The sequence below is a fragment of the Plectropomus leopardus genome, chromosome 4, assembly GCF_026936395.1.
Source record: "Plectropomus leopardus strain MGB_pleo_1.0 chromosome 4, ASM2693639v1, whole genome shotgun sequence".
In the NCBI taxonomy this organism is placed as follows: domain Eukaryota; kingdom Metazoa; phylum Chordata; class Actinopteri; order Perciformes; family Serranidae; genus Plectropomus; species Plectropomus leopardus.
Window position 1 is genome coordinate 37,059,910 of NC_142179.1, and position 24,588 is coordinate 37,084,497.

General features: G+C 39.6%; 2 protein-coding genes across 6 annotated transcripts in view; one reads left to right on the forward strand and one right to left on the reverse strand.

Moving 5' to 3' along the window:
• Positions 1 to 1,621: 1,621 nt before the first annotated feature.
• On the reverse strand, positions 1,622 to 10,998 carry dph7 (diphthamide biosynthesis 7). 2 transcript variants are annotated; one of them, XM_042488105.2, is made up of 10 exons: positions 10,857 to 10,998; positions 10,348 to 10,520; positions 8,898 to 9,031; positions 8,730 to 8,817; positions 6,223 to 6,317; positions 5,365 to 5,522; positions 3,370 to 3,442; positions 3,223 to 3,288; positions 2,867 to 3,039; positions 1,622 to 2,638 (listed from the first exon to the last, which is right to left on the reverse strand). In XM_042488105.2, exons 2-10 carry the CDS (start codon positions 10,477 to 10,479, stop codon positions 2,226 to 2,228), a joined length of 1,332 nt encoding a protein of 443 aa, XP_042344039.1. In that variant the 5' UTR covers positions 10,480 to 10,520; positions 10,857 to 10,998; the 3' UTR covers positions 1,622 to 2,225. The 2 variants fall into 2 exon arrangements, with proteins under 2 accessions (XP_042344039.1, XP_042344038.1); XM_042488104.2 differs by lacking the exon at positions 10,857 to 10,998 and adding an exon at positions 10,710 to 10,850.
• Positions 10,999 to 12,666: 1,668 nt separating this feature from the next.
• Positions 12,667 to 24,588, forward strand: part of LOC121944175 (endophilin-B2-like) — a 47,975-nt gene continuing 36,053 nt past the window's right edge. For 2 of the 4 annotated variants that reach the window (XM_088077225.1, XM_088077224.1), the window contains exons 1-2: positions 12,668 to 12,843; positions 13,702 to 13,843. In XM_088077225.1, the coding sequence (XP_087933351.1) occupies positions 12,781 to 12,843; positions 13,702 to 13,843 (205 nt within the window). In that variant the 5' untranslated portion in view covers positions 12,668 to 12,780. Of the gene's footprint in view, positions 12,844 to 13,701; positions 13,844 to 24,588 lie in introns of all 4 variants that reach the window. The other 2 variants (XM_088077223.1, XM_042487879.2) reach the window with 2 other exon arrangements.

Genomic DNA, 24,588 nt, shown 5'->3' on the forward strand with positions numbered 1-24,588 from the left:
AACGGAAAGAAATTTTTATGTTTTTTTTAAAGAAAAGGCCCCAAATTGATCAAGATTGAAATGTTTAAATACTTATGAAAGGTATCTGAAAACAGCACAAGAAAAGTGATGTTGCTCCAGGTTTTAAAGAGTTAAAGGAGTTGTTCACTCCTACCTCTTTTCCACCAACATGGAACTGGTTCCGTTCCAGTTTCCACACCTAATTCTGATCTGTTCAGAGTATTTCTGAAGTGGCTGCTACAAATTTTGATAAACCACAGCAGGAAAGTTTTCCAAATCATCTCATGATGAAGATCACTACCTCAGATTTCTGGGGATCTGCACAGGTGCTGCCATAACACTTTTACTGAAGCAAAAAGGGGGTTTAAGTTAATTTAAAGGGGAGCCTTAACACCAGCCTTCAACCAGCTAACGCAGGCTAAAATCACAAGCTATCAAGCATCATTAAAGTCATTAAAGCAGTATTTCACCAAAATAAAGAGACTTCTTATGTAAAATTTGGCGCCCTCAGCAGGAGAAAGACACAAACTTTTAAAATTAGTGCTACATGACCAGAGAAAAAGAGAAAAAGGACAGTGACATTCACTCTTGCTGAAAAGGTAAAAAAAAAAAAACCCTACAACTACCACAATGCATTGCACCAATAAATGCTTTTGCTGGTAGGTGACATAGTGCAACCTCATCCGTTTGACACAATGATAGCCATTCGGATCTCTTATTACAGTAAAACTGTAACTAAACCCTCAAACCACTTTTTCAGTTGAAAAGCAATAAATATGGGTATTTAGTGGTGCTGTTTCACCTCCAGATCTTGACATTTGAGTGCAAAGTATTCAAACTCTACATACTGTGTTATAAAAATGCATAGTGACTGCCCTCAAAAGTTTGAAACCTGCTATTGCAGCTGAGTTTTGCTAGTGGCTGATTCATCACCAACTGACCCCCCGTCGCCGCCCTCTCACCAACCGACCTAGCCCCACCTGTCTTGGCCAGCCTCCCAGCCCTGCCTATTTTTGAATACTTTTCTTCACATTTCAGGGAAGGGGCACTTAAGGCAAAAGTGGGGGTTAAGCTACAAAATCTTTCTGAAAGCATTTGAGGAGAGAAATAATGCAACTCAGTAACAGAATCTTGGTTTGGATTTGATCAGCACTGCTCAGGCGTACATATTAGTCTCTGCTTTTCAGTCCTCACTGTGCAGGAAGCAATACGGCGCCCGTTAAAATACATTTCTGAAAACATATTAGGAGTGATATAGGCAAAGCAGTAACATTATCTTGATTAATATTCAATCAACACTGCCTATTTTTACTGTTTGATTGGATTTCAGTCTGAGTTTGACAGACAGAGAGAGGGGCGGGTCTGTCTCTTGATCAGCAATGAACTCTTTACGTCTGTGATGGTGGCAGCATGGGTAGCGGCTATATGAAAATGCAGAGGTATATTTCCTGTAGCCCCAAGAGCCAGCAAAACACCACTAAATGATAAAAAATACATCAGATAGCTAAGTTTGGCTGTGTACATGTGGGGTGGGGGTCTCTAGGCACTAGGTGGGTTTCCATTAACCGTCAAATTGCCCAAACTGAAACTGACAATATAAAATACGTCTAATGGAAACACGTGAATTTTGAAAAAACTCCATTTATTTAGCTTGCCTTTCCAGTATGGCTCCATAACACGCCTATATGGCCTTGGATTAGAAATAATGACAGCTCCACCTGTAGAAATAAAGCTGCAAATGTTTTGAACATCCAGTCAAAAAACATCACTCTCGCAATTGTGTTTTATCATCATTTTGAAATGATTGTTTAGGTTTTGTGCAAATCTGTAATGGAAACCTGCCTACTGGTTAGATGGGGGAAGTTAACCACAGTTCATCTACACATACTACCCATATTGTTTTGATACAGAGCAGGTTGAAAATTGGTGAAGTATGCCACAAGACATCTGTTGTGAGGATTTTAAGCTACTTATGTTTAAATAAGTTTATCAAAATTAAGCGTTGAAGTGTTATGAAAATATATGGTTTTCCTCATTGCATATTCTGTGGGGAGTAATTCCCCAATAAGTGAGGGGGCTTGTCTTCATTGTGAAGACAGTGGGTGGAATAACAGTGAAACATGCTGTGCTGCAGTTAGGCCGTACATTCTGCTTCACTTAGGTGCATGTTAGAATTGGATAGAAGGTATTTGTATAGAGTCAGTGCAGCCGGAGCTCCGGGCTGGTCAGCATTGCTCTGACTCCTGTACAGCCTCATCTGGACTCCAGTCCCAGCGCCACACATGCAGCATGTGGTCATAGAATGAGCAGCTCGCCAGCAGACAGGACAATGAAGGGGCGTCTTCGTTTGAGTTGAGGACAGGGCCTGCAGAAGGGGTGACGGAGGGCGCTGCAATGCCCTCTGGGATGTATCGTCCTGCGTCGTCCTCCAGGGAGGTGTCAAAGCTGGCGGTGGGAGATTCGTACTGAATCCTCAGGTGTCCTGCTGCGCTCTCTGTGAGGCTTTGCTTTGGTTCTGCGGCAGTGGGGGAGCAGGGAGCCGCTTCCTCCAGGGACAGTTGCGACCAGTCTGCTCCGTACGCCAGCGAGTTGTGGAGGATATAGGAGGCGAGGACAGGACACGCTCCTACACTGCCCGCTGGATAATTACAGGAGAAACTTTAATCAATAATTGCTCATTTAAGGTATTCAGGTGCTAATAGGAAATAGTAGTATTTTCTCCATATGCCAAATATGGTAAAAAAAAATGTAATACATGTTCTTGTGCTTTACTGGCTGTGAGCTCAAAATGTACAGCTTGAATGGAGTATTTTGTAACAACACAGAGTGAGTATTTCCCTTCTGGCCTTCTCTACTTCATACTGACCCAGGGCCTGCTGGCATTGCAGGATGTGGAAGTCATTGTGCATGCAGGCTGCCAGCAGCAGGTGCTGATGGGTCGGGTGCCACTTCAGCCTCCACACCCCTCCACCAATGGGAGTCTCGCTGAGAGGCTGCCGCATGTTTCTGCCGTCCCACAGCAGAACCTGCTCATCATAACTGCAGAGGGAGAAACCCAGATTACGAGGCTCACACACCATCACATCACATGACTGAAAGGATGAGTCAGCTGATAGTTTACTAGACCACAAAGGGAGGAAGCAATGGTGTTCAGCAGTAACCACAATCATGCTAAAGCTAATTCTCACACAGTGCCAAGTTACCATAGACTGTGGTATTTACCTGCCTGTAGCCAGGATGTGCTCCCGCTGTGGGTTACTGTGAATGCTGCACACACCCATTGAGTGCCTTCAAGAGAACACAGCACAAACTGTTAATGTACCTAAACAGACAGACCACCTCCATGTTTACACAATCATCAGTGCTCACCTTTTACTGGTGAAGGTGGGGCAGGAGGGACCAACCCGGAGATCCCAGCCTTTTAGTTTGCAATCATCACCACCTGTTGAGGAAAGACACACACAGAGGAAAAGGTGTAAATGCATATACGAGCATATAGAAAGGATTATTCACAGCAGCCCTACGAACAGTGTAGATCAGTTGACAGTTCTTCCTTTTCCTCAGTTCTCCAGATTGTGACATGTTCTTTTATACCCACAGATGTTCGTGTGTTCAACATTTGTGTTTCCACTTGTTTTGGACAGTTTTCCCTTATCAGTTAACAAGATTAACTTCCCACGACAGACACATCAGGTTTCCCCTTTACCTTGGAATCCAACCAACTATCTCCACTTACTATGTGTGTGTGTGGTGTACTTTGGCCTTTTCCCAGAATGTAAGATGTTCCCTACTCGTGTTCTTGGTTTTACCAGATGTTTTTGGAAGACGTGTTCTTGGCTTTTTCCAAATGTTTTGTTCCGCGCCGGTCCAGGTCACAGTGACCCAGCGCATTCAGGGCTGTTTACGTCCCAGTGCTACAGGGACGTAAACAGCCCTGAATGTTTGACCCTATCATTCTCCTACAGGATCAATAAAAAGAAGCAAACTCCAAGGCTGAAAAATGAAACCAGTGCACAAGTGCTGAAAACTGCATTTCTTTAACAAACAATTGAGGCTGGCTCAAAAAAAGGGTCAATCCCCTCTGACCCCCATGTTAAAATGCCTAACTTTACAGCAAAACAAACATGTTTGTGGTCTGGTACAAAGAAAACTATTGTAGGATACAAAATTATGTTTATTTATTTTTTTACTAAAAACATTATTTTGTAGCCATACCACCAGCCACTCCGCAAGATCCTAACCAGTCCCTCCAAGATTTTTGCTGGCTGTTTTTGTGACTGTTACAGCTTTTCTAAAAAAAAATCTGGTGAAAGTAAAAAATTGCAAAAAAAGGTGAAAAGCTGTCTCAGTTAGCACTCACTAGGCAGGTTTCCATTACAGATTTGCGCAAAACTTGAGCAATATTTTTGAAATGTCATTAAAAGAAATATTGCGTGATGTGTTTCCTCTGAGTGATGTTATGTGACTTCTCCTCTTGCTATAACATTCCAAGAAGCATGATGATGGATGTTCAAAACATTAGCAGCTTTATTTCTATTGCAGCCACCTCACTAGCCGTCATTATTTTCAATCCAAGGCCATGAAGGCGTGATATGGAGCCATAATGGAAAGGCAAGCCATACTGGGAGGTGATAGTCCACGATTTCACAGAGGAATTGTGGATTCAAAACTTGCAGATGATCCACTCAACTTTTGAAGAGTTATGTGATGCAGTAACATCTCTTGTAGCTCCTGCTGCATCATGAGGGAGCCAGTTCCTACTGACAAGCACATAGCCATAGCATTATCAGTGTTTCCATTGCAGTTTTGCCAAACATGACTTTTTTGAATCGCTTGAAATATCACCTCATGTGAGCATAAAAACTTTTTTTGTCAATAAATAGGAGTTTTTTCTACATTGATGTGTTTCCATTATTTTATCTTTGCAGTTTTAATCTGAGCTGTGAGATGCTAACAGTTATTCCTGTCAGTCTGTGTGTGAGACTGTCCCTGCTTAAGTTGTGGTGATTGGACAAAATTGCAAGGTTGCAGAGAATTTGGGGGGAATGGCTGAAATTGTTGTGATCACAACATTGTGAAATCCTGGAGGAACTCCCGCTATCAAAGCACGGCTCAGGCTACAATGGGCTCTAGTTGTCAACTGGTTGTTTAGTTCACTCCATCAGAGCACCGTGCTCACACTGAGCTGACAGACAGCACACAGTTCACACTGTTTTTATGCAGTTTCAGAGCATCCTGACATTCAGCGAATCTAGGCAGGCTGAGAACTTGGGGGCCTTAATAATGAGGGCTTCAGAAAGGTCAGACACAGCCTTGCAAGTGGTCACTTAAAATATGACAGATGATGATTTAAAGCAGAGTTACCAGAATAAAGCAGCTGTGTGTCCCAGTAGGAGAAGGCTGCGATCCAGGCCTCAAAGTCATGGGCCTTCCACTGTGACAGAGCCGTCAGAGCACCTTCAGCCAGAGAGAGGACGCTGACGCAACCTGCAGAGTCACTGCACACCACCCGCACATCTCCACTGCTCAGACAAACAGGAGACCATCAGCCCAACCAGAGTCTGGAACCCACTTACTACTGATAAAATGATCACCCCAATTTCAATTCCTTATTTTTTAAATTTTTTTTCTGTGTGTGTATATTATTAATGATGTAATACTTTTTTCCTACCAAAATAAACACATACTGTATGCAGGTTGTGTAATGTCACAAAATGTGACATTAACCCTCTGAAACCTGAGCAAATTAACTTGATTTCTTTCAAAAACATGGGAAATGGCAAAGAGCAACTTAAGAAGCAATGACCCAAAAATTAGCAGAAAAAATAAAAAGTACAAGAAAATTACTTTTAAAAAAGATTATATATAATTTATATATATATATATATATATATATATATATATATAAATACACATATATATATATACATATGATTATGATAACTATAATTATAGTTTTGAAGACATTGTACTTCTAGCTTCTTTTTTTTTTTAAAAAATTCCAAATACACTAATTCTTTGCAACTTGCAGAACAGTTGTATTTATCTGATGTTTTCAAACAAAAGCTAACCAATTTGCTGAGATTTTGAGGTTTAAATACTTGTGAAGACATCTAAACACAGCACATAAAGTGATGTTGATACAGGTTTCAAAGGGTTAACCGTTGTATGTAAAAACACAACTGCAGGTACTGGGGCTCTGAACTATTCTGAGTTTGTTACCTTTCCATTCTTCCAGTGGACCAGTCCAATGACAGAGCCAGCCGCTCGGCTCCCACCTCCAAACTGCACAGAGGGTGCAGACTGCGGGCCCCTTCCTACTGGAAACACATTGATGAGTGCACACAACCACATCAACAACTAGAGTCACACAAACTGTTATTAACAGGGATAGAACAGAATAAACACACACACACACACACACATCACATCATATCAGTGAACTAAATGGTTATTAAGCATTTATGTGGCCTACTGAATAAATAATGTGTTTACTTCAGCTAGCACACATTTACTGTCCTCCCCTCTAAACACACTGAAGGGCTTTTGTGTGTGTGTGTGTGTGTGTGTGTGTGTGTTTGTGTTTGTTTGTGTAGTAACTAACTATTAAAGGTACAGTAGCTCAGTAAAACAGCTGTGCAAGCCTGTAATGTTTCCATGCTGTTGACAGTGTGTCAGGTGTTTTGTTGGACAGCAGTATGTTGTAAGACTTTTGTCCATCCAAAATAAACTCTGCTGTCCCTATCACATGACACAGTCCAGTACAAACCACAGAAAAAATAGGTTGCAACTTTGTAAAGGTCACCTTATGATGAGGACTGTGATTGACGAGTGTTTTAGGGTTTTGTATTCTGCCATCAATTGTATGAATGCTAAACTTATGAGTACCTTCCGTTGCCTCATTATTTATGCTATTTATTAGGGCACGGTTTGACATAGACTTGATATAACTTATATTAGTTAAGTATTTAAATGTTTATTTTTACTCTTCTGATGTATTATGAGGGGAAGTGACATGGGAAAAACAGAGGAGACTGTATTAGCACTCTTTGTTTGGGAGGTCGGCGTTACACGGGTTCCAGATACTTTTTGCTAAAGGATTTAACTGCAATTGTGGATATTCTGAAGGCGCTATTGTGCATTACTGCATGGCACGATCTATTCTGCCAATGGGTCATGTGGTGAGATTGCATGGCTTTGTTTTGTCTGCCTACTACCTATTTGCTGTTTAGGCATTTCTTTAAGGCAACGCAAGTTAAGGCAACTGGTTTATAAAGCAGACGTCAGTTACAATGGACAGCTATGGCTCAGGAGGTAGAGCGGGCCATCCTCTCCTTCAGTTAACATGTCAATGTATCCTTGGGCAAGATAATAAACCCACATTGCTCCCGGAAATTGTTTCATCAATTTGTAGGTGTGTGAGTTTTTTAAAACTGAGCAGCAGGTGGCAACTTGTATCATAGCCTCAGCAAAGCGCTTTGAGTAGTTAAACACATAGAAAAGCGCTATAAAAGTCAATTTACGATGCTATTCTGTATACAAACTCAACTATTCCTATACTGTGCTTTGTATGCATTCTTTGCTCAAAGAAGATGCCATAATAATGAGTGACATTATAACGGCTTAGAATTATGTCCTCGGCCTTCGAAAAAATGGCCCATTTGGACCTCCTGTGGTAAAAAAGGCAGCTTTCAACCAAATCTGGTCTCACAGGCAGATGTACATAATTAATGATCAATCAATGGTCCTGTCAAAAACATTTCACTGCAAGTGGCCCAAATCTGATTTTTACCCCTTTGTGTGACCCAGATTGATTGTTCAATGACAGTGTGAACAGCACAAATCACATAGAATCTGATCTTTTTAAATCAAATTTGGGCCACTTTCATATGTGGCTCTAAATCAAATACAGAGCTGACTTTTTGAAATGTGACCTCAGTCTGAACAGCCATGAGACCTGCATCAGAATTAAATGCAACTTTTACATCACTCTAGATCGACATCCTGCTATAATAAATATAAAAATAAAATAAAATGCATATTCCTCCACAGTGGGATTCCCAATCAATCTGAAACTGCACATGGGCATTGACAGCTGCCACAGGTAGAATCTGACAAAACCTGCTTTTGTTGGCCAGCAGAGATTTAAGTTCATCCCAGTAAACACTGGTGTTGCTGATTAATGAAAGCAAGCAGTTTGCCTCTGCCTGGATGTTTTTAATTATTGTGATGGTAATGAAGCTTAGTGGAAGTTACACGGACAAGCAAGATACTTGGCGTGAAAATAAACATACATGATATAAACAAATGCAGAGACTGGAAATAATTTTTACCATGCACACGTCAAAACAGCCCGAGAATTAGCAGCCAGTAGCAGCTAAAGTAAAGGGCTTCAGTTACTACGCCATGTTTGGAATGGAATTTTTCTCCTTGTTTCCATCCATATACAGCGAGCTGAGAGTGACGTTTTATTGTTCTTCTGGGCGTTCAGGCCACATCAGGGCTATGACCAATCCACACTGGACTCTGATACTGGCCATAATTTAAATGGGAATATGAACAGCTACTGTACATTAAAAAAGTCAAGTCTTGACAATGTTTTGAAATGAGCACTTAGGCTTGCAGCGCGAACGTAGTGTGACTTGCTGATTCTGCTCACAAATATCAGCTAAATGCCTGAAACTATCAGATTTCAGTGGCTGTGATTTCTCTGATGCCTCACTCCTCACCTGACTGTCGGACAGCGTGTACAGCTGCAGCTCTCCAGTGGCGGCTGCCATCCCCAGCAGGGCCTCCCCACACACCGGCACATGGCACCTGACGACATGCAAAATAATGAACAAGAAGGAAGCAGACAGTGACAGCTGGTGACACACTGGTGAAACTGGATTTCTTACCATTTCAAATCTAGAATGGCCGCTGTGTCTATGCGCTGTAGCTCAGTGAGAGGGGGGCTCATCGATCCCTCTCGCCGGAATTCAAAAAGATACAAACGACCGGTCCGGCTCGGGGTGGCATCCTCCTCACCTGTCTACAAGAAGAATGTAATCATCAGTCAACAGTCAGACATCAACAGAAGCATCAGTGACTGTAGTCTCAACATGTACCTGTTACTGCTGCATAAAAAATAAATGTCCAGTGCATAGAATTTAGGGGAATATAAAGGCAGAAATGGATAATAATATTCATAAAAATGTTTTGATTAGTTTGTAATCACCTGAAACTGAGAATCATGATTTGTTAATTTAGAATGAGCCTTAAAAATCTACATACCACAGACAGAATATATAGAGGGACAGCATGGCAACTCCACCAAAGTGAAGCCAAAACATCTGGATCGCCCCCTGGTGGCTGGCTGCAGTTTAAGTCATAAAGCCCACCTCTTTCACATTAGTAAATGGGACATACGTTAAACTAAACGTGACAGCCAATCCATGCACTCCCGTGCTATGGGGCTGCTCGCATTTGCTCAGACCGGTGTTTTGGCGGTAACTCCCCCATCGCAGATATCACTGCTACTCAGGCTACGAATGACCTTGCCAGTGCAAGATGGCAGCAGCCATATCCAGGATATTTTAGCTGCACTTACGCACAGCAGGGCTAAATGGGAATGCTTTGTCCATCTTAATATACAGACTATGATCCGGTCCTCATGATTTTGGAGTTTCAAAGGATAAGTCCAGATCCACCAGAGTCACACAGTAAGACAAACTAACTAACTGATTGAAGCAGCAGCACATCAGAAGCTCCTGTGTTCAGCGAGCTAAAATGTTTTTGTCATTGGTGTGTGGTGGCTTTGATGAGAGCATAGATAGGAAACTGAAGCCGTTAACGGCTTCCTCTTCGAACAGGGCAGCTCAAGCTGTGAAAATACTCTCTAAATAGTGTACATTTAAACTGATATGGACATTTTTTTTAGGTGGCTAAAATATGCTTTGTTGCTCACCTCGAACCACAGCGTTACATTGTGTCAGTAGTCCTGCCTGCTTGTCCAAACTGGGGGCCTGTTAACTGACATCTACTCTATATAAACCACTGACTATGGATAAGTACCCCATACAAGCCCACCTCTAACAATCCAAACTATCCCTTTAAAACAGGTAGTTCTAGTTTGATTCATCCAGTGAGGTCAAAAGAGCCAAATCAATGCCTCTGTACTGTGAAAGCACTGTGTTCCTGTGGACAGTAACTACGACAGAGAGGTTTGATTTTAGGCTGTTATGTCATACCCTGTTCACAGACAGGAAGGGAACATGTGACACAGAAACTGGAAATGAAAACAGGTCAGGTAGCTGAGTGTCTATTTTCTGCTCATTCGAGTGATTATCTGCTGTTATTCAGTCTCACCCCTTTCTGCAGCTGGTATGTCCCGCAGGCCAGGATGTCGTGGCTCGGTGCAACAGGACACCACTCCACCGTGTCCGCGCTCAGCTCCGTGTCGAACACCTGTAGATTTCGGGTCCTCGACTTCCAAGCCATGGCCGCCTGCTTTGCATACCGTTAATGAGCCGGTGGAGGAACTGAATAAAGCAAAATTATATCCCGTTACGTCTCGACTGTAAAAACAAACTCAGAGAAGTCCATCCAGTAGTTAGCACGTTAAGACCTTCAGCAATGACATCCCCTCGCTAACTTCTATTAAGCTAACGTTATCTGAGCTAACTAAATACTCTATTTGGCAGTTAGCTAGCAAGCTAAACTCAACTCACTGTAGTGTCGAGCAGCGCAGACTGTCTACACCTGGACACTGCAGACAATGAGGAGATATTTAACAGCCGAACAAAGTGCCTAACGTTCAGTTAACTTTTGTTTAACAGTGAATATCCACACCACATTTCATTATCAACAAAACTCACATGTGAGCCAGCCCCGAGCCGAGCTGACAAGCCTGTGCGTCGTTATGTCATCGCTGGGCGTCAGGGTGCATTCAAGAAACACAACCGCCTCATGATATGAATTCAATCTGTAGGCTACAAAAAAATCTTTAATTTCTGGAAAAAAAGGAGAAAAAAAACACAAAAGTTGTACGACATTCTAAACTGTTACTGTAAAAGATAACAAAGAAGCGTGTGTCCCCCTTGTGCGGCGAGTTATTTTTTTAAAGTTAATTAAACCCTTTTAACATCTGGATCGACGTCAATTTTCTTGTGCTGCATTCAGACGTCTTGTACTCTGAAACAAAACACAACCAAAAAAACATAATGACCACACACACACACACACACACACACACACACACACACACACACACACACAAAGTTGTTTGTTGTCCTCATGTTTTTCAAGCCAATTTGCTCAGGCTTCAAAGGGTATTGTATTGTAATTATCATAATATTTTCTCTATTCCAATTACATTCAAACTGAAGGCTGAATGTACTTCCCTTATAATCAATGTTCTATCTGTATTATAGGATGTTTTTTTTTTTTAAATTGTGTTTATTATGGCACTTTCTTCATACTTCCCTGTAGTTTTTGGGTGTGAATGATGCCATAATTGTAAATTTTCAGTAAGAAAGAGGAGAAAAGTCTTCCCAGTGCAGATGAAAAAAAGAAGAAAAGAAATAAAGTTCCAAGGTTTTGGAAAACTGATCACCCTCCTCCGTGATTACATTGGTTAAATGAATTGTAAAGCCACATCCAATCAAATCAAGTCTATTACAACATACGATGGAAGAATCAGGACTTTTTGAAAATTTGGCAACCACATGTAGATTTAATGGCAAGATAGGCAGCTTTAGGTACTACTGCTAAATGTTAATGTTTTCCAAGCAGCCGATATATTCAAAACGGCGGCATACAAAACTGGCCAACATTTGGTATTGCATTCATGCAAAAAATTAGTATAAGACCTCAGTGAAGCAACTGCCCAAACCCAAGGGGAGTCACTGCTGTTATCCTTAGCATGTTATATTATAGAAAGAGATCACTGTTTAAGTTAGTACAGTGTTTGTTCATTTTGTTGTTTTTGTTTTCTGACAAACCACACATATACAAAATATTGGTAAAAGGTACTGCACAAGTAAAAAATAAAATAAAATAAAAATAACAGTTATATAGCATATCTGAAATGTTCAAGTAAAATGCATAATACAAATGATAAAAATGTTAAAGACAAATAAACAGACAAGAAAATAAATAAATTAAATGAATAATGGATAATGTGAATAAAAAAAATGAAAAATTAATAATAAAGTAAATAAATTATTAAAAAGCAATGTACAAACAAAACCCCAAAATATATAATAAGAAAAATAAACAGATGCACAAACATTGGATTTGGGGAAACAGTGGCATCATTTTCCAAAAGCTTGACACTTTTATTGATGTCAATTAAGCTGTCTGACTTAAGAAGAGTTTCCAGCTCCAGGAGGAAAGACGCAAACTTTGGAGCTGACTTGGAGAATTTCTGTTTGTGAGTGAAAAATTTAGCGCTTAAAATTACGGAACTCACAAAATATTCCAGAGGTCTATTGTCTGAATTATCATAATAACAGATTATATTCTTATATATATCTTATATATACCCTATAGTCCAGATCTGCCTAACATCAAAAAGTAGATGTGTAATAGTTTCTGCATTATGTTTGCAAAAGGTCCAGTGTTTTTGCATTTAGGCAGAGTGCAGATGGTTGTATGGAGAGTGATACACGTGTGACGTCAGGAGGCCTCGCTCGCGGTGGTCACGTGATTTTTGCCCTGTGTGCCACAAGCAACATCCAGCCGCTGTTCTCGAGGAGTCCACTTTCACTGTAACATCAGCAGCTAGCACAGACAAACACAATGGATTTCAACGTGAAGAAGTTAGCTTGCGGTGCTGGAGTGTTTTTCACGCGAGCTGTCCAGGTAATTAATTCCTCGTGCACAGCACTTTGGTTCGGCCGAAGCTCGCTTCCATTTTGACAGCCAGCTGTTACTGACGTTACTGACTACTGTTACGGTACAGTAACACTGTACGCTCTGTATTGTATCGCTAACGTAACACGACATGTTAGCATAGGAAGGAGATACTACTTGATATTCTGCTAACTGCTACGTCGGGGGAGTAGTTGAGGCCTGCATTGTTAATAAACAGCGTTATCTAAATGCTGTTAATGACAGTGTTGTTAGCCTCTAAGATAACGTTATCTCGTCAATGTAACGTTATATTTAGGCCAAGCTAGCGCACTAATTGTCGCTAGTATAAATGAATCATGGGTTAGAGTGTTAAGAGCTTAGCAGACTGTAACCGAAAACATTCATTTTGACAATTGTGAGTGTGATAAGAGGGAACGACATGACTGTCAGGTGAGCAAGAGTTGCTCGTGAGCCGGACCCTCCATGACGTCATGATATCGCGTTAATTCCCCAGCTTTTTAAAACTAGTATATTAATAAATAATAATAAACACAAAATTTATATATAAATAAATAATAATAATCAGAAATGAGAAAAAATGAAATTGAAAAAAAAAATTAAATTAATTACTCAAAATTAATTATATGTTATATATATGTTTCTGACTTTTAATGTTAAATATGCAAGCTGCAGTTCCTAACTGGATTGTAAACTGAACTGTTATAAAATATATAAATAAACAAACTAGACGAGATAGGAACAGTTATGTCTCCGTAATTCAGTGTGTGTGTGTGTGTGTGTGTGTGTGTGTGTGTGTGTTTGTGTGTGTGTGTGTGTGTGTGTGTGTGTGTGTATGCTCTGTCTCAGTACACAGAGGAGAAGTTGGGCCAGGCGGAGAAGACGGAGTTGGATGCTCACTTTGAGAACCTGATGAGCCGTGCAGACTGCACCAAACACTGGACTGAGAAGATCTACAGACAGACTGAGGTCCTGCTGCAGCCCAACCCAAGTATGTCATCAGTAGAACTATACTGTCATTACAGGTGTAAAGAGTATTCTACATAGCATCTTAAAGCAGAACTACTGCTATGCAGATGTTTTGACCTAATTCTATCTGAGAGGGAAATAATAGCTTATTTATAATTCACTTTTAGCCAGGGATGTTTCTAATAATGATGATAATAAACTTTATTTATAGAGCACTTTTCATACAAGGGATGAAGCTCAAAGTACTTCACAATAAAAATGCAACACAATTAACAAGACAAGCAATTAAAAAACAGGCAGTGATAAACAAAAAGTCAAAGTAAAAAGTACACAGACCAGTAAGGATAGCAAAAATGAGAGAACTGATATAAAATAATAATTACATGAATTAAAAGCCAGACTAAATAAGTACGTTTTCAGCTGTCATTTAGCTTTTGGAAGGGTATTCCATAATTTTGGAGCAAAAGCTGCACTGTCTATTTTCTCGTGCATACAATTGTGTGTATATAAAAGCACAGCAACATAAGATCTAAGAGCTCGTAAAAGGTTATAGAACGACACAAAGTCTGCAACGTAGGCTGGTCCCCAACCATTAACAGCTTTAAAAACAAGTCAAATCACCTTAATATCAAATCTAAAAGGTACTGGAAGCCAGTGGAGTAAAGCTTAAACTGGGGTAATATGTTCACTCTTCCTTGTTTTGGTAAAAAGCACAATTCTGAATCAGCTGAAGTTTCTCGATTGACTGTTTCAGAAGACCAGTAAAAAGAGCATTGCAATAATCTTAATTGATTTGAAATAAAAGCATGGATAATTGCTGATTCTGATTAAAATGAGATAACAGATCAGATAGTTTCCATGTCATACAGAACACAATTAAACTAGTTAATTTTATGAATAGTGAACAACAAAATAAAGTCCAACAAATTCATGTTGTGCTGATGGAAAAATGACAGGTCACCGCAAGAAAAAAAAACACTTTGTTTCCCTTTCACAGACTGTATTTCTTATTAGAATTTATGAAATTTTAGTCCAGTGAATGTTACTTTTTTTTTTAACCATCAGTGTAATTAATTCAGTTGTACAATTAGACAGTACAGTAGTAGTAGTAGTAGTAGTAGTAGTAGTAGTAGTAGTAGTAGTACAATAGGCAGAAGGCTTGGGTGGTATCAGAGTATACCAGGGTATTTAGAAATCCCGACAGTATGGTTTTCAGAGCCTTCATAAATACGGGCATTCTTCTTTCTATTAAACTCAGTGTGTGTGTAGTGCACAGGACGCACCAACAGAGGTGAGTCTGCAGCCTCTACTGATGGAGCATGCAGCTGAGCTGACAGACACTGTGACTCCAATCGGCCTTTTCTGTTGGTACTTTCGGCCATGTCGAGTCAAATCATGCTCCGCCAATTTGTGTTTCCTTTGTCAATTTAAACGTGTTCAGCTATGCCAAGCCCTGCCAGAGTTGGACCCTCTTCGAAGTAGGGCCATAAAGGCACCTGATAGCCTTTAAGCTGGCAGCTGTGACATCGTGCCAACCTCTGACACCCCCCCCCCCCCCACCCAAAAAAAACATGTGTTGCTAGACTCCACTCACCTCTGTCTGTGGAGGTAACCAGAGAGAAAGACATGTTAAGTGTCTGTGTGTACAGCTCTCAGTACCTCAGTAGCTTGTGGTGTGGTGTGGGGACTACGTCATAAGACAGATACCACCCAAGCCTAATAGACAGTTCAACACTTTGTCGAAGTCAAGTAATGGTGAAAGGACCATGTCGGTGGCATTGCATGTTTTAGCCCATTTGCTAGAAAGTGTGTATGCCTGTATTACATCTGAGCATATTGCATACTTACACCATATGTAGTGTTTGGATAGATTCCTCTGTCTAGGCAACCAGTGGTTTGTGCTCATTTTGTGATATCTATGAAAATGTTCAAAATTTTAAAATCATCTCTATTGTCTTTATAGTTGTGTCAAAGTTATGTCATGGTCATATGGTAAATGAACGGCATGCAGGTACAAGTGTGACTCATGAAATTGAAAAGTTTTTTTACAGTTCTTGTGGGTCAGGCTTTGCATCCCCTGCAATACGCATTTAATAATAACAACAAAAGAGTGATTTACTCCACATAAATGGATCCCCCTGAAAACCTGTCGGTCAACTTCATTTAATCTTTTAAGTCATCAAGTCCCACTTGTCTAGGAGCTACAGTTTCTTGTAGGACTGATAGTATGAATACAGAGCACTGAGGTGCTGTAAGCCTGAGCCGTGTTACCTTCTAGTAATCATGCATTGTAGAAAAGAAAAGGCCTCCCTTGTCATCTCTAGGTTTTGCCCTTCTGGAAATGTTTCGTTTTAGATAAACTTTTTGTAGGAGTTGCTAACACCAATTTTTTTATTTTATTATTATTTTTTTTTACAATGTTTAAATCCATATTTACTAGCTGTCAATCCTCTTTTTTTGCATCTGTGTTCTTATGTGCATGCAGAACACAAAACGGGGACCCACCTGTAAATATGTAACTCCATGGCAGCACTAGTGGTCAAAAACTCCATAAGGTTCCTCTCAAATGGTGCAACTTTGACCAAAAAAAAGGCAAATTAAGTTTGTAGTTAATGGGCTCAAACATGCAAAACCACAGTATGGTCCTTACAGTAATCACGAACAGACAAATGCTATTATATAAATACTTATCTCTGATCAGGATCGTCATACCAAATGTCAGTCAGTCAGTCAGTCAGTGCAGTTATGAAACATTGTGCAAGAAAGTAGTCAAAATATCTGCAAAGACTTCAATTCAAAGAGGTCAGATATTTGTAGTATATTATAGGTTGGAGTTTTACAGTGACATGAGATGACATACTAGAGAATAGGGAGCTCTAACGTGTGACTTTTTGATTCTCCATGCTACAGTTGATCACACTGGTAAGTATTCTGCCTTCCTCTTTTAGCGCTGTGCTGTGGAAACCTCTCATGCCTTTAAATAGTTAGTGCAGAGAAGGAATTCATGAACATTAACCAGATCAAATCAGCACAGGACTTTTTTGGTATTAAGATCTTCTAAGTTGGCTGCAAAATAAAATTTCAGGGTTTTGCTCAGAGATGAGCATTGAATGAACCCTTTTCTGGCTCACAGCTGATTGTGAGTCAGCACATGTTGTACATGGGTCATAGGTAATTTATGCCAAATGGTTGTATAAGTGAAACTTCAGCCCCTTTTTAACCATTTGAAACCTGAAGTGACCTCACTTTTCTTGTGCTGCTTGCATATAAGTATTTAAACCTTTGAACTCTGAGCAAATTGGGGCAATTTCGTTCAGAAACATGGGAGAAAAGGCAATTAGCGACTTGGTAAGAAATGTTCCACAGATTTCAAGAAATAAGTAGATTTAGAAAATTGTTTTTAAAAGGCTAGGGAAAATGTTTAGGGAAAAAAGCTAGGGAAAACCTTTATGTATAACTACCACATTAAAGATATGAAATTATGTTACAGAATTGCTTATTTTCAGGTACTTTTCTTGCACCACTTTCTTGTGCTGCTGATTGGCTTCGTCCCATGTTTTTGAAAGTTATCAACCCAATTTGCTCAGGTTTCAAAGGGTTAATTTAATCTCTCTTTGACTGGCCTTAGCCAGACAGTCTGTTTTTCTTTGTTGACGTGGTTATTCATCTCCTCTTTTTCATGTTTGTCCTGCTATACATCTCAATTGTGATATTTGGGTATTCTGTCCATATTTAATAACAGAGGAGTATCTCCTCCTGTCTGTTTTGTCAGTATTATTCAGGCCAAGATAGACAGGTTTCTCTTCTTTCATGCTCCTAAAGTGACTGTCTTTAATCAAACTTCAAAGTTCAAAAGAGCACAATGAGTCATTTTTTTAGTCAAGTGATCCTCAGAAAAATCAGGACCAAAACTGTAAACAAAAATATACAGTGAGACAATAACAGCAAGGCCAAGTCCTCGGTCAGTTTACATGGAGTAAGTCCAGCAAACTTTAAGGTGCTGTTGAAAATTAAAAGGAGGTCACAGAAGAGGAAAACGTTCTTAGGGCAGTCCCTGGACATAGCAAGGAGAAAAGAAATATGAAAATCTACATTTGTGGTGATGTTGATGTTTATGGAGTATGTAAACCATAATTTTTCAGTGAGTTTTCTTGCTCATGCTTGTCTTGTTGTTCAAATTTTTCACAAGTACAACATGACTTGTCAGCAATCTAGCGGAATAATTTCTTGGGTAAATTTTTATGTCTCTATTATGACCCTTTTATCACTGTGCAATTAACAGTAGAAAGTGTTTACACATTTTGCCTTAAAAACCGTACTTGTGGAAAACGTGTACTACATAGCTTTTGTAATTCTGTGGTTCAGCTCATCCATGATATTCATTTATCCTACATAACAGACATTAGACTCGGGTGGTACTTTGGTAACAAAGCGTTCACTGGTATTTTAATTCTGGCACTACAGTAAATACCAAGATTTGTTTTGAAACTAGGTGAGGCTCAGGGACTAGTCCAATGAGGTTTGTGGTGGTCTTGAGCCAGAATAGTCCAACAGAACACACATTTAGCAGGACATAGTTGCCACTGTGCTAAGTGGAGGTCAGCCTCAGGATCTGTTTCAAGCAAAATGAGTGCACCCACAAACAAAGCGCTCTCTGTGTTACGCTGTGATGTAAAGTCAACTCTACCAGTGTGACTTCCATTTGAAAAGGCTGTTGCTAGACAACAGTTCAGAGTACAATGGCTTTATCAAAGCTTTTCAGTCTGAAATGGCTGTTAACAGGGGTTCATGAGAGTGCATCAGACCTTACATTATAGTAATATCCCTTGTTCCCCAAATTACATCTGGTTCTTGAACTGGTTCTGTCCAGGTGTCTTGGAACCTTGGTGCTATCTAGCCTGTGTTTTACAATGCACAACGAAAGTAAACAGTAGTAGCAAAATTGCAGATTCATTCATTACCTGTTAACAATTGTTCTGTTATTACAGATTTTAGTTTTTACCCAAAGACAAGCATGGACCAACTATTAGAGGCCACTGTACGCTGCTTTATGTCTGACAATTTCTTATTGGACTTTACAAACTTAAGGAATATTTTTGAAATGTCAGTGAAACACAATCACGAGATGACTGCTTTCCATTGAGTGATGTTATGCAACTTCACTGCGATATTATGTGACTTCTCCTCTGGCAAAAACATTCCAAGAAGCATGGCGATCGATGTTCAAAACATTTATCATAGCTTTATCTATATTCCAGCCACCGTACTAGCCGTCATTATTTGCAATCCAAGGCCACCTAGGCGTGTTATGGAGCCATAATGGAAAGGCAAGCTCCTTACACGTGGGAGCGGCCACGTATGAGGGATTTCTGGGAGGTGATAGTCGACAGTTTCTCAAAGAAATTTCTTTGAGAAATTGTCGACTTCTTGTGGATTTGTATTGTGGATTTCTCAAAGAAATCCACAATTTCTCAAAGAAATTGTGGATTCAAAACTTGCAGATGATCCGCTCAACTTTTGAAGAGTCATGTGATGCAATAACAGCTCTTGTAGCTCCTGCTGCATCATGAGGGAGCCAGTTCCTACTGACAAGCAGATAGCCATAGCATCATGTGACCTAGAAAAGGCAAAAAAGTGTTTCCATTGAAGTTTTTGCCAAATATGGCCTTTTCGAATTGCCTGAAATACCACCTCATGTGAGTGTAAAACATCTTTTGTTATAAGTGGGAATTTCTTTTAATTGATTTGTTTCCATTAGGCATACTTTATATTCACAGTTTCAATTTGCACTACTTGAGGGTTTTTTTTGGGGTTTTTTTAAATATTTTATTTTCACTTTTCAATCTGATGACAGTTGACAAACAAGACAAAGTGCAAAGCACAACACAACACAGAACAGTACAATAAGGCTGCCAGATAATTCTAACAAAAAATAGCCTCACATGAAAAATGCCACAATATTAATATAATAATAATATGCCACAATATTAATAATTCAAGACTAAAAATGAAATAAAAAAGAAAAGAAAAGATACTATGCTTGTTCAATTGCCCAAGAAAATCAGGGTCTCTATGGAGGAGGAGTTATGTTGCACTGAGCCAGAAAAGGTCCCCAAATTCTTAAAAATATCCCTTTCCGTGTATTAGGTTTATCCAGACGTAGTCTTTCCATCTGAATAACAGACAACATCTCTCTGAGCCAATGTGTAAAGCAGGGTGAGTTGGTAGACGTCCAGGTCAGGAGAATAAGTTTCTTAGCAACCACCATTGATAGATGAAGGGCAGTCTATATGTCGCACGACAACTCGAAAGTCCTTGTAGAGCAGCCGAAGATAGCCAGGTCGTGGTTTGGTTGAATATCCCTGGAATAAGCTTTTGAAAGCCATTCAAAGATTGCAGTCCAGAAGTTGTGTAGAGTGGGGCAGAACCAGAAAAGGTGTGGCAATGATCCTTCCGCAGAGAAACACTTGTCACACTCAGAAGACACTGATGGGAAGATACGGTTCAACTCTGCCGATATCTCTGAGTTCAAATCGCTTGCCCAGGCTTCCCTAATATGATCTGAAGAAACTGAAGTAGTAAAACAATTTACAAATTTAGATATTAGTTGCCTGGAATCAGGAGGAAGCTGGAAATTCTCTAGAAAAGGATGAATGGTGGGTGAGGACTCAAACTGTGTGAGGTTTTCCTTAACGTAGTGCCTGACCTGCAGGTACCGAAAAAAATGTGAATTTGGAAGGCTGAATTTAGTTCTCGATTGCCTAAAGGAAGCAAACTGGCCGTTAATGTAGAGGTCTAGAAATGTTCTGATACCCCTCTCTCTCCAGATTGTAAACGCTGCATCTAATTGACCAGGTTTAAAGAAAGGATTTTGGCATATGGGCGCACAGATAAATACATTACAAATTTGGCAGGCAGTTCTTATCTGATTTAATATTCGCATTGAATTGTTCAATATAAACTTTTGCTTAGTTATCTTAACAATATGAGAAGAGCCAGAAAACAAAAGAGCAGGGAGAGAGAAGTTTTTGACAATTGAGGCTTATAAGTGCAGCCATAAAGGATTATCCACCGTTTCTGCCTGTTCACTGTTCCAGTAGACAAGAGCCCTGGAGTTAGCTGCCCAGTAATAGTGTTTCAAAATAGGTAGACCCAGACCTCCTTTCTTAAGTGATTTGCGTAGGTGAGCCTTGGCTATCCTATGCGACTTGTAACCCCACACAAAGGGTATTATGATGGAATCCAACTTCTTAAAGAAGGACGCCTTCAAGTAGACAGGCAGATTTTGAAAAAGATAAAGGAACCTGGGTAGGCTCACCATCTTAATTGCATTAATCCGTCCAATCATGGATAAGGGCAGTATCCTCCAAGACTCAATGTTTGCTTTGAGTTTCTCTATTGCCTCTGAAAAGTTAAATCTAAAAAGATATTTTGAATTCCTAGTCAGCTTAAGCCCCAAGTAAGTGAAATAGTCCTTTACTACTTTAAAGGGCAGTTTTTTCAAAAAATCTTCAGCAAATGAATCCACCAGTGGCATAAACTCACTCTTTCCCCAATTTATGACATACCCAGAAATTTTCCCAAACGAATTAATATATTCCAATAAAATGGGGATAGAGGCTTTTGGGTTGGCTAAGCAAACAAGAAGATCGTCTGTGTATAAGGCTGCATGGGTCTCAACACTGCCGATTCTGATTCCTCTAATATCTGGGTGTTCCCTAATGCCAATTGCGAGGGGCTCTAAGGCAATGTTAAAAAGCAAGGGGGACAGTGGGTCTCCCTGGCGAACTCCACAGTGCAAAGAGAAAGGACTGGATTTATCTCCATTTGTTAGAATAGAGGATTTGGGGTTAGTGTATAGTATTTTGACCCATTCAATAAACGTGTCACCTAAACCAAACCTCTTAAGTGTTGGAAATAGGTAGGGCCATTCAGTCATATCAAATGCCTTGTGGGCATCTAAAGATAATATAGCAGTGTGATCGTCTTTTCCGTAAACAGTATACAGAATATTGAGAATTTTACGGACATTACAGAAGGAGTACCTTCCCTGAATAAATCCAGTTTGATCTGGGTGGACAATAGTTGCTATATGCTTTCCCAAACGATTTGCTAATACTTAAGTAATTATTTTTAAATCATAATTGAGTAGAGTGATGGGCCTATAACTGCCAGGATCTGTTTCATCTTTGTCATTTTTTAATAAAACACAAATGTTTGCTTCACTAAGAGAAGATGGGAGTCTCTTGTCTCTTAAAGTGTTTTGAATCATTCGAAGCAATATTGGTGAGAGGATGTCTCTGAAAGCTTTATAGAACTCTGGCCTGAACCCGTCCGGTCCAGCTGCCCTTCCAGTGGGGAAGGCTTTAATTGCATCCTGTAGCTCTGACACTGAAAATTCTAGATCCAAATTCTCCCTAATGGCTTCATCTAATTGTGGGAGGTTAAGTGAGTCAAAAAACTGATTAATATCCTCCTCTGTAGCTGTTGTTTTGGAGGTGTAAATATTTGAATAAAATTCCTTGAATCGTGTATTGATATCTTTTAAGTCTGTGAGCATCTGACCAGAGTTAGATTTTATTTTGTATATGGCTCGTTTTGTCTGTTCTCCCTTTAACTGCCTTGCCAATAATGTTTGTGGCTTGCCTCCAAACTCAAAAAGTCTTTGCTTGAGTTTAAGGAGTAGATTGTTAACTTGCTCACTCAGAATTCTATTATGTTCATATTTTAGTTTAAGAATATTGTTATAATCTGACTGAAGGAGAGTGTTTCTATAAATCGCACTACTTGAGGGTTAATGGAAACCTGCTAACTGCTGCCTTCACCATCCTCTGTTTTAAACCTTTAGAATGTACTGATGCACTGATGTCATCACGGTTCACACTTCAGGTCAAGCAAAACCTTTCTATTTGTTGGTTCCAGCTGAGAACCAATTCCATGTAGGTGGAAAAGGAGTGTCTTGAAAAAAGTGTGCACTAAAAACAAAACAATAAGCTGATATCAGATATTTGTATGGACTTGACCGTCCCTCTTCACATTAAATTGAGTTGTTTCCATGTAAATGGAAAACTATTCATGATTGAAAGTATTTTGGTACCACCCAAGCCTACTGACATCACATTCATGTCTTGTGACTATAGGTACAGTATAATATGTTTAAAGAACCCCTGTACACTCTTATGTGCTGCAGTGTTCCTCTCTGTAGTATATTTTTATTATTCTGTTACTTGTAGTGGACAAAATAACAGAAACGTAACAATACACCACTGTTGAGAGTGTTAGTGGTAGTTCTGTAGTACTCAGTTTTGTTGTGAAGCAATCTATTGCGCCATTTATTCATTAATGGTGAGTCTTCTTGTGACCACTTTAGTCCTACCTTGTGTATTGTGAGGAAGTATCTCAATATTAACTTTTCCCTCATTCTTCTGTGCTTACGTTACTATTTACAGTAACTCTTTACACACAGATTCTACAGCTGGATGAAGAATCATCTCATCTCTGCACATTTAAACACAACAATCAACAATGATTTCAGTTCTCTTATCACACAGTGTAAACCTGCAATGTCTCTTGGTAAAAGGTTTTCTCTCGCATGCTCTTACACACAATACATACTTCAAGCATAACTGAAGGACAAATACATGTCCCAATATACTAAGCATATGACTGATTACATCTTTGATTGGGTTTGTACAAACATGCAAAGAACTTGTTACAGACATATTGCAGCCTCTCGATCCACAGCACTTCCCTGCCCCCCTGCAAACACACAAAGTAGTCGGTTTGTGAGAGGGCAGCGACAGGGCGGTGACAGAAGGTTGGGTTGGTGATGGAAGCCAGCTCTTGCTTCCTGACCAGCCAGTAGCAAAATTCCATTGTAATAGGAGGGCAGTCACTATGCATATCTACAACACAATATGTAGACAATTAAATACAGATATTTCTTGCCTTTTAACTGAAAAAAATGGGTTGGGGGTTCAGTTACTCTATGTGTTTCAGTGTTGTCCAACTCTTGCTCTTTTACACCACCACACTAGATGGGAAGTTGAGGACTAATTTTTAATCACCTTTGCTAACAGGTGTAGTTACAAGGTTCTTTATAGATGAACAGCTGTAAAGAGATGTATAATTAGTATTAGCAGCATCTGTCCTGGCTACAACAATATAATTCTGCTTCACAGGGAAATGCATCAGCAATTCAACATCATGATAACAGCAATTCTGCAAAATGAGCACCTGTGCTTTAAGGCTAACTTTGGTATTTTTCAGCCTGTATTCTTTTTCCCCATGTTTTTGTCTCTAAGTGACTTATTTAGGTATCAACATTTGACAATGGTCCAGTGTTAAGCAAAAGTAACCATCAGCCATGAAACAGGATGCCATTTAACCACTTGGACATCTGTGGACTCAGTCAGTTCAGCTCAATCAGTTTATGTCTGCTAAAAGTGCTTGTTTTTGCCACTAATGAACTCAAATTATTTTTCTAAGAATCTGACAACATTATTGAAAGGATCCCTACAGAGATAAACCTTTTTGACCAAGAGGAAGTTGCTTTTTGTTTAACCAGAAACAGCCCCAAAATCAATAGCACCAAACAAAACAGCGTGTTAATAAAGCGTCATTTTAGCCTGTACTGGATGAAAGAGTTTATTTCAACCAAACCAGAGTTTACAAGATGGATTTTTCTGAGTTTTATTTTGTTTCATTCATCTTTGGATGAAGTGTTTTACAATAATGAAATGGCTGTTTATTTAAATCGAGTCATGT